The sequence below is a fragment of the Lonchura striata genome, chromosome 2 (assembly GCF_050655825.1).
Source record: "Lonchura striata isolate lonStrDom1 chromosome 2, ASM5065582v1, whole genome shotgun sequence".
NCBI classification, from domain to species: Eukaryota; Metazoa; Chordata; class Aves; order Passeriformes; family Estrildidae; genus Lonchura; species Lonchura striata.
Genome location: NC_140704.1, coordinates 55,227,541 through 55,238,020, shown reverse-complemented (window position 1 = coordinate 55,238,020; position 10,480 = coordinate 55,227,541). Strand labels below are relative to the sequence as shown.

At 37.6% G+C, this 10,480-nt stretch overlaps 1 protein-coding gene across 2 annotated transcripts; it reads left to right on the top strand.

Annotated features, from left to right (window-relative positions):
- Positions 1 to 6,567: 6,567 nt before the first annotated feature.
- NEUROD6 (neuronal differentiation 6) lies at positions 6,568 to 10,230 on the top strand. 2 transcript variants are annotated; one of them, XM_021546454.4, is made up of 3 exons: positions 6,577 to 6,885; positions 7,242 to 7,506; positions 8,313 to 10,230. In XM_021546454.4, the coding sequence occupies exon 3, from the start codon at positions 8,334 to 8,336 to the stop codon at positions 9,345 to 9,347; it is 1,014 nt and encodes a 337-aa protein (XP_021402129.1). In that variant the 5' UTR covers positions 6,577 to 6,885; positions 7,242 to 7,506; positions 8,313 to 8,333; the 3' UTR covers positions 9,348 to 10,230. The 2 variants fall into 2 exon arrangements, with proteins under 2 accessions (XP_021402136.1, XP_021402129.1); XM_021546461.4 differs by lacking the exon at positions 7,242 to 7,506 and having other exon boundaries at positions 6,568 to 6,885.
- The last annotated feature ends 250 nt before the right edge of the window (positions 10,231 to 10,480 follow it).

The window sequence follows — 10,480 nt, the reverse complement described above, 5'->3', positions numbered from 1 at the left end:
ATTAATTCAGCTTCTTAGTTTCCTTGTATTTTAAGATCCAATCACTAGAGAGAAGCCTCTACCCAAATTAAGGTGCAAATGAGACCATATGTCAATGTCAATAGTATGGATTTTATTTAACAGTAAATGTGAGAGAGAGAGACAGAAATAGGAAAGGGGGATAGGGGTTGAAGGGAGAGAGTGAGAAACACATCACCATCTCGTGGATCCAGACCATGTCCTGTTGTCCTTCTTCTGGTCTTCCTGGTGAAGGGGCTCCCACAAAAGAAAGTTCAGTGGAAAGTTCAGTGAATATGTTCAGGTACCCGTGGGAACGCCCAAGCACCTCCCCTGTGTTGAAGTGGAGAGTTTTACGCTGCCTTTCTCAGCACTGGGGATTTGTTACAACACTGTGTATCATGCACAGTCCCCTGGTGGAAAGCCTCAGCAATGTGTCTGCGGGCTGTGGCTTCCCCTACAGGAGCCAGGCAGAGTTGATTTTCAGGACAGCTGCTGGGTTTGGCTCTCCTTGTGGATACTTTCTTCTCTGGAAGCCTTGCTTGCTTGCTTGCTTCTCCCTAGATCTGAGATAATTGGATAATAGTAACACCTTTAACTTATTGGCAATTCCCATCAGGTGACCTAACTCACAGTCCAAATTCCAGGAATCCAGGAGGCATATTGGGGGTAGGTGGGAAAGGTAGAGAGAACGGGTGGGGGAATGGGTTGGGAGGGCAGGTAGGGGGGTGGGCTTGGGTTTTTGCAGATGAGTAGTTGATTCTTTATATTGCTTGCTATAGTGGGCAAAGTCCTTCAGTGATCTTAACAATTTTTAAAGCAATTGTGATATTAAAGTCTCTTACATTGCATACTGCATTTAATTTATAGAATCCATATATAAATATATATACATATATATGACCTTAGGTCCTAATCAAACTACTCATCTTGTGGCATGTGCTTTCTGTAAGGTCCCTCTGCTCTTCTGCATCAGTGCTGTAGCCACGTGCTCAGAGCTCCCACTACTTCCTGGACAGGCTTTGCCCCCGTATGACCACACCATGTAAAGTGCAGCATGTCACCACTCCATGTGGGATGAACAATCCTGTCAAAGGCAGAAGACTACAGAAAAGGAGGAAAAAGTTTTGGGAACATCTACATAGGTGATCTAGGGAGACTACCTCATCAGACACCTCTTGCTGAGGGAGATTTGCAGTGGGGAGAAGAAGGCAGCAGCTTTAGGGAGATTGCAAGCAAGCCTATGGAAGAAAAAGCATACATCATAGTTCTGAGGTCTCCTTGGGGAAGGGGAAGCAGTGTAGGTTTCTTCTGGGGTCACACATATCCACATGATTGATGCCTAAAAATTTTAGCTTCTTATACATTTTCCTAATACTTGCAACTTTGCAGACTGTTAATACACAGTTAATACACAGCTCCTGGTATTTTTCATACCCTGTCTCTTAGATATTAGAATAATAGGCTAACCCTTCTAATCCATATTTCAAATTCTGTTTAGTTTCATTCTTAAGAAGAAGAAGCCTGACAACGACATTTTGTTTTCCACTGGAACTTAAAAGACATAACAAGAAATGGGGCAAAGAAGCTCCTGGAACAACTCTAATGAGGCAGAACCCAGAGGAAATTACCTAACCAACCGCTATTCTAATTGAACAATATTTTTTAAATATGCTAATTTGTTAAACTTACAAAAATTGTAGAAATCTCATGCTGGATGTGCCCAAGACAATGGGGAACTTTCAATAAAGACCTGCTTTTTAGCTCACTATTTTATCAGTGCTGCAAGTTTTGTTTTATTTGATTTTAGGCAACATTATGTCTACTAAAAGGACTAGCTGCAAGGTCCTTGAAAAAACATGCATTGATGGGAGCAGAGGGTCTCAAAATGGAAACACAGAGGAAGCACACCTGTGATTCGCTGTACACATTAGCATCACCTCAAAAGGAGGAAAGTCATCATCACTGCCTAGCTGTTAGACAGGATTGCCATTAAAGAATGAATGGTGATGAGCAGTGTCAGGGTGTCTTAGATGTACCATAGGGCTGCTTCACACCACAAAGCAATAGCAATCATCTTAACACCCCGCAGTTTTAAGAAGGACACAGCTACATGGAATATTTTACCCCATACTCCTGCAAAGTACATATCACCTCTTGATCAGGTACTGAAACTTTCAGGCCATATTGTGCCTCTACTTTTCTAATTGATTTAAAAAAACAAAGGTATTTTCCATTTTAAAATTATTTGGTTCCACCATCTTTCAACTCCTTTATATTTGTGTGAACCAGGAGTAACTCAAAATTAATAACATTATCCCAAATGTATTTTGTATCTACCTGTTCTAGTCATGTGTTTCAGAAATCTTAGAGTAATTTCTGGTCACAAAGTTATTTTTGGTTAAACATAAGCAATTGCAGTTAGCAACCATTTTCAGATTCTACATTAGTGTTTTACTCAAATAATTCCCATTAAAAGAGAGTAACTAAGCCCTTTACAGCTCTTTCCTATTTGTGTCTAACAACCAATTCAAAACATGAAACTAAGGTTGTCTGATTAGAGCAAGAAATGCATCTTTATTAAAGGAGGCCTAATGCAAAACTCACTTATATTTTGCCATATTGGCAGATAGGTTAAAAATTGTATTTTCAGACTGAACCAAATCCTCTGGAGCTAATGTAGCTTATTTCTCTGAAGCCAGGGGTCCTTATTGGTGTTTTCTAATCTGTCCTGGGAGAAGGACATCTATTGTCTTAGCACTCTCAGAAGAGTGTTTAGTCAACTTGATGGGAACAGCAAGTTCCCCTCATAAAGAAGTTCAGAGTCTACAACAGCACACTGGAGACATGCAGAGGCAGAAGAGGGACAGTTCTTCACAGACAGAGAGATACATCACTTTGGTCCCATGGTGTGCTAGCTATACAACATGCATGTGGCACATTTTTCTGGTTCTTTCCCCAGCAGCTCATTTTGTAGAGACACAGTCTCTACAAAGTCTCTACAGTCTTCACGAAGAAAGCCCCAAATTTGACCAGTCTTAAACTACTGAGGCTAGCAGACCAGGGTCCCTTGCCAAGATGCTATCCTCTTTTGAATATTTTTGTAAAACCATATAATTTAAATTTAAAAATAAGTAAATAAACCACAAATCCCAAAACAAACAAGCCCCAAACCAATCAACCAACCCACCAAAACCTCAAAAGCACACACAGTACTCCTGCTGAACAGGTGTTCCCACCTCCTCCGTAGCATTAAACCCAGCAGGAGACCAGAGCCACTGTTTTCTACACTCTTACCCATGTATTTGTCCCTTACGGTCTGACTGCAATTTAAGATGAACTAGACATACATTTTCCCCCAGTCTCACTCCTAAGGCAGCAATTGCTCTGGTGTTTGGGCTGTTCATGTGGGGGCTATGGCAGGAAGGCAAACTCATGTCAGGTGATGAGTGTGGAAGAGGGAGTTTGGCATCACATGATTGTCACTGTGTCTGTGTTGCAGTGATGTCTAGTGAGTACATTAGAAAGATGAGGAAACAAATAAAAGAAAAATACTTAGCTGTCTTCCCCTTCTGAACAGTTTCCTGCTGTCCACAAGGTCCCATTGCTCCCAGTGAATGACCAAGGCTACCACAGTTCAAAATGTTCCTGAGTTCCTTAATTTGATGTAGTTTTCTTGCTCTAGCAAAATGGGGAGGTATGGGCCAGTAAGGAGAGGATTGGAAAAGATGATTTAAAAATAAAAAAAATAAAATAAAAATAAAATAAAATAAAATAAAATAAAGGAGAGAGAAAAAGAAAAATAGTAAGACATTCCCTAGGGCTTCAATGATAGCATATTGCACTTACTTGAAGGACTCACATTGAATGCAGTGCTGTTTGGTTCAGTCCCCCTCATGCACCATGGAGGCTCTGCAAACCTTGGAACTCAGTATTATTTTAGTAAATCTATTAATGACTCAGTATTTTTTAAATTAATCTATAAATATTTTGTTGTGTTATTATTTATACATAGTAATATTAATGTATTATTATAATATTCCATTTGAAATAATCTCACTTTTAATTCAAGACTGGACAGTCCAGGTACAGGGAAAAAAAATATGTGTTCTGCAGCATATTTGGTGCTGTGCAACCATTCTATAGAGTGCATTTAACTGTATTTTGTGTATTATTCTTAACATGCATTCACAGTAGACAGCAAAGCAGCAGTTATTGGGTATGCTGTGAATGCATATTAACAGCAGTACCTATTTGCATATCATGGATCCATAATACAAAATAGGCATAGTAAAAGCCTTATGAAAAGTTATTATGCATGCACAGTAGAGGCTTTTTAAACCTTGATATCTCAGCTATTTTGTTACTCCACAATTTATTTGAAAATATTAAAAAAGGTCAAATGATGGATTAGAAATGTGTGAAACTGTAATATTACTCCTATGGAGGTAATCATTCAACACAAACTAATTCATTTTTGGTTTTATTAGCGCTATAAAAGATGTTCAAAAATGCATTTGAGTTGTTAAAAAAAAATAGCCACCTACTTCAATAATAAAAAAGGATGGAGAAATAGTTTCATGTATTTTGGGTGCCGTGTGATATAACTGAGAATTTTGTTGGTCCTTCCCTAAACATAGAACTATTACAATGTCAACCTTTCCTTCAGTATCTCATGATATTTTTAGTATGTATTGAAACAGTGTTAGTTACTCTAGGACTTTTCATTTTTAGATTATCTTGCATTTTTTAATACTTTGAAAATTCAAAATCCTTGAAAAGGGTGGCAATCCTTATAACCTTTAACAATATAAATCTTAATACATAAATTCCTATTGAGGATAATGGTATTCTACCCTCTCCTTTGTTTCAGATTGTAATATTTGTGGTAAAAATGAAGCAAATGCTATGAATAGTACAGCATTTGCTCTTTTTGAACAGTTTCTCCGTAAGTTTTAACATTTTTTTTCATTTCATATAAATTTTCCTTAATAAACAAAATCTAAAAAAAAAGCCTGGGTTTTATAAAGCATAAGTAAAGATTGAATGTCTTAATCCTTAAAAAAACCAACCAAACAAAAAAAAAAAAAAAAACCCTCAAGGTTTAGGATGAGGTTTTTTTTTTTAATGAAAAGCTGTAAAATCATTGAGCACATCCATATAGATGTATAAAACATGATCTTCCCACACACATGTTGTTCTGTACTGCAGTCTTATTTTTTTGTTCTCGGCCCTAATCAAAAAAATGCCCCAACATATTTAAATGAAACTTTGTGGAACAAAAATTAATTGGATGAGGGCTAGAAGGCTGAGAACATTAATGCCAAGGTTTGGACCAATGTGAATTGAAGCAGATGAATTATAAACCCTTCAAAACCAGGATTTATAATGGAAATGCTGACACGGACCCGTAACAATAGCAGCTCTGCCAGGGATTATTTTAATACTAAAAGCATACTCAGTCACTCATTATTTTTTTAAAGAGATTATTTAGTTACAAAAAAAAAAAACTGTGATATACAATAATAACAAAACCAAAATTTTAAAAATAATATTTCTAAGGTGACTCCTGTCACTTCATATCACTTATATGTGACATGCCACTCCTTAAATTAAAAAAAAAACAAGACACAAACCCCTAACACATGAAGGTGGAGTTTGTCATAAGCTCCGTGGTAAGGCTGAGCTAAGAGTCTTTGTCAGCTTCCTTTAACAGTGTTTTGCCAGCAGAAAGAGACAAAAGGGTTAAAAAGGAAGAGCAGGGAGCACAGGAGAGGCAGCTGACAGGAGAAACAAGGGCATGAAGAAAGGAGAAGCTAGGTATCAAAACAGAAGAGCAGGGGGAGATTTTAGGAGGTTTTCAAAGGGAATAACTCAGTTTTTAAAGAGATATTGGGGAAACATTCACAAAAAGACTAGGCAGACAGAAAATATGGCAGAGGCCAAACCCTTTGAGAATCCTAAGCTACACTTTTGAGCAGGTGCACCCCAGTCACATTGCAACATGCCAGAGCAGGTCAGCGAGCCTTGCCACATACTTCGGAAAAAAAGGCATGATTTGTTAAACTTTCATGCTATATGTCCAGTTTCCTATAAATGCCTCTTTTATTTTGCAATGTCAAAATCCACCAAGGGATGCGAAGGATGGATTTCTTACAGATGGCATGAGGCTTGCTCCTATTATCCTGTGCTCTGGGGCAACAAGCTGTACTCAAAAAAAACCCCACACCCCAAAAATCTCACCCAGCAGCATTACACAAAAACTACTTTTTGTGACTGTGCTATGCGTTATAGCACCAGCATTACTTCCCCCTTACCGCCTTTCTTTCCTTGCCTTTTCTTTTTTGTCCCTGGGTACCAGGTGCACTGGAGGGACTCAGATCAATACAAGACAGCATTTCTCATATAAACAATGCCATATTAACAACCAGAGGGCAGCTGTACCTGTAGGCAGGGATAGCACCAAATGCTGGCATGTCTATCCATGCAGCTAGACTGCTAAAAAGAAGCAACCACAGTGGAAATGCACCTACTGTATGTGAAATGCTGGTGCAGAATTTTTTTCTTTTCTTTTTTTTTTTTTCTATCAGTCTAACCTTCTGTGTTGATACTTGAATGCTGGTACCCACTTAGAGGGATGCCAGATGATCAGTGCAGAATGAAGGTCCCAGGAGAAAGACTCACGTGGTTTTCTCTGCCCAGTGACGTCACTAGCAGATGGCATGGGTACCAGCTCTGGCAGTTGGCATCAATGTCACTTTTTAGAGATCAATGAGATAGTGCAGATATACACCGATCTAGACTCCAGCAGACGATGCGACATTCAGACTGAAAAGATTTGGAAGGCAAAAAATGAAAACTGATTGTTGAATGAAATAAAAAGCTAAGGTAATACAAATAAAGATATATTTCAATTGGTGTTGGGTGTGCATGCAAGTGTTTAAAGATACAGTATCATTGTCTTGTATTTTGTGTATGCTATTTGCTGTCTAATAACTTCTACCATTTTATTATTCTGATGCAATTACAAACTTTCATTGCTTTTATGTAATATTGCAAATGTGTAGACAATACTGATAGAGTTAGTCTTTGACTGGGGTTTTTGTTTAATTTTGTTCTGTTAAAAGTCCCTGCATTTACTTTCCTTCTCTCTTTGAAGTCCATGGGATACAAGCTTTTTGCTGTTCCCAAGCTGCAAACAAAAGCAAAGTAATTGGGAAAAGGAAATTATTTTTCCTTTCTAGGCTGGATTCTGAGCACACGTGCAGGATTACAGTCAGAATCTACAGACCGCTCCTGTCAGCTAAGAGCTGGAGGAAGACATCTGAACCTCGCAGAACATAAACACTGCTATAGCGTGCAGGGAATTTTTCACCTCCCCCCCCTCCCCTAATTGATGGGAAAGAAAAGAAAAAGGAGAAAAGAACAAGAAAAAAAGCAAATAAGTTGATTCTAACTTAACAGATAATATCAAATAGAATTTTTGCTTGAAAAGGGGGGGAAAAAAAGGTAGGGGGATTTTATTTCCTAACTCTAATCTGAATACGTTTAGGGTTAAATAATTCTGATTTTTGTCTTAATGTGAAATAAGTATTGTGTGATTTTTGATACAAATAACTAGGAAAAGTGCTTTGTTTTGAGTTATATTACTAGCTAAGTGATTTGGGGGGTATATTCCATTTTTTTTTCCTTCTCATCTACTGTAACTTACTAAAGTTTAGTATCTTGATACATAAAGGAAGAAATGTGGAGAGCAAAAATCCAGAATTTTGAAGTATAAATCAAAAGGTGATTTTAAAATATTTACCACCTGGTAATAGAGATATGGCACTTTCTCAATTTTAAAACTACACTCCCTCTCCTCATTTTTCCACCCAGGGGAATTTGGATTAATGAAATTTCTGTAGTGCTTTGTCACATTTTGTATTTCTTTGGATTCCATGATGGTGAGAGTTTGAAGGATTTGTTTAAAAATAAAATAAATGAGCAGGAAGCTAACTGTACATTTAAAGTATGGATTTACTCCATATTTATCTGTGAGAAATGTGGTTTTTTAGTTGCAGGGTCAAATGTTTCAAGTGATTTTAGAATTCTCTACAGCTATGTTTTTTTTAAATGTGGGCATTTGCAACTGCCATTTTATTCAAAAAATATAGATTGAGCATTTATATACACACACACACGCACACATACACACACTCTCTCTTATAAGGAGAGCTTACACACAGACACAAATAAGGTGCATGAGGCTGTCTGTGTGAGTCGAAAAACTTTAAAAATGGAAATATTTAAACATTGTGCTGGCATTCTTTCAGGTAACTTAAGATTGTAGAACCATGTTAACACTACCATTTGATGAGTCTGTTGTAATGCCAGAATCCCAGATGTGTAGAAAGTTTCCCAGAGAAAGTGATGACCAAAAGCAAATGAAGAACACAGAAAGCTTTTCAAAGCAGATCATCCTCCGAGGAAAGAATATTAAAAGATCTCCTGGAGAAGACACAGAAAAAGAAGAGGAGGAGGAAGAGAGAGAAGAGGAGGATGAGAATGGTTTGCCACGGAGAAGGGGCCTTAGGAAAAAAAAGACGAGCAAGATAAGGATGGAAAGAATTAAATTCAGGCGTCAAGAAGCCAATGCTAGAGAGAGGAACCGTATGCACGGCCTTAATGATGCTCTGGACAATTTAAGGAAAGTTGTCCCTTGTTATTCTAAAACACAAAAACTGTCGAAAATAGAAACTTTAAGACTAGCCAAGAACTATATTTGGGCTCTTTCTGAAATACTGCGAATTGGGAAGAGACCTGACCTGCTCACCTTTGTCCAAAACTTGTGCAAGGGTCTGTCCCAGCCAACTACAAATTTGGTGGCAGGATGCCTGCAACTGAATGCCAGAAGTTTCCTCATGGGCCAGGCAGGCGATGGTGCCCATCATACCCGCACACCCTACTCCACCTTTTATCCTCCCTACCACAGCCCGGAGCTTGGCACCCCCCCAGGGCATGGGACTCTTGACAACTCTAAGTCCATGAAACCATACAATTACTGCAGTGCTTACGAGTCCTTCTATGAAAGCACTTCCCCTGAGTGCGCCAGCCCACAGTTTGAAGGTCCCTTAAGTCCTCCCCCAATTAACTATAATGGGATATTTTCCCTGAAGCAAGAGGAAAGCTTGGACTATGGCAAAAATTACAATTATGGTATGCATTACTGTGCAGTGCCACCCAGGGGTCCCCTTGGGCAGAGCTCGATGTTCAGGTTGCCTACAGAGAGCCACTTCCCTTATGACTTACATCTGCGCAGCCAGTCTCTCACCATGCAAGATGAATTGAATGCAGTTTTTCATAATTAATGAGGAAAATGAAAATAAACAGTGGTCATTCACCTCCCCATCTAATTAAGAGCAAGCAGATGCTTGGGCACTGCATAATTGGCACAATTCTATTTAAAATGTTTACTGGTTCCTAAAGTGTGTTTCAACTATTGTGAGGATTTTCTATGTATTAATAAACCCTTTTTATTGTAAGTTTTTTTTTTTCTGTAATCACTGTGAGAATATGTTTCCTCCCAGAGGTTTTCTCCCTCCTTTTTAACTTTTTGTTTCCTTATTTGATTTGTTGAGCAGTGTGTCTGAACAATATTACTGAAATAAAAGCGTACACACTGTGTGAAGTCAATGTCTATTTTGATTGTATAGTAATTATACAAATGCATGTTATTGAAATCAGATTAATAAAAATTATGTATTTATAATTGGTAGAAAATATATATTATGTATTCAAGGAGAGCTGGATTAAAAATATTAAGAACTTTAAAGTAATTATCCAGAGCTGAGATGGGCTTGCAATATGCAGAGAGGTGAGAGGATAGCAATATTGAAAGCTATGCAAAAAAAAAAAAAAAAAAAAAAAAGGCAAACAAAGAAACAAAATAGTTTTTGAGTTGTTGGTTTTCGGTAAACTAAGGAAAAAATTATTGTCATTGATAGTATTCAGCCTGACTTTAGAGTGTTGCTGACAGAGGCTACATGATGATATTTAGAAGATACTGTCAAAAAATTTGCCTCAGTTATTTTGACCATATATAATCAGCACTTTTTATTTGTGTTATTATGACTTCAGATGTAAAGGTTTGTTATAAAAATGTATAACTGTGGTTTCTCAGTACATACTTAACATGCAATTAAAGATAGATGTTTCAACTTTTAAAATACATCTATTAGTTGTGATACTATAGCTGCGTGTATTTTGTCTGATACTTATAATTTCACAGTATACAGTTGCCTATGATCTTGCCTACACACCTTTCTTCCCAGGACACTCATAATGGTTAAGTCTGGGGAAGGAAGTCAAGAATTATCAGGGTGAACCTTATGTTGTTTCAAAAGGATGTATTAATGATGCAGTAGATTCAAAATACCACTAAAACAGCTGTGTGCTAAATGAAATACAGGTTATGGGAATAAAGTAACTTTATTTCTCAATG

Excerpts from the sequence above, each read along its gene's own strand:
- NEUROD6 (XM_021546461.4), top strand. The coding sequence starts at position 8,334 with ATGTTAACACTACCATTTGATGAGTCTGTTGTAATGCCAGAATCCCAG.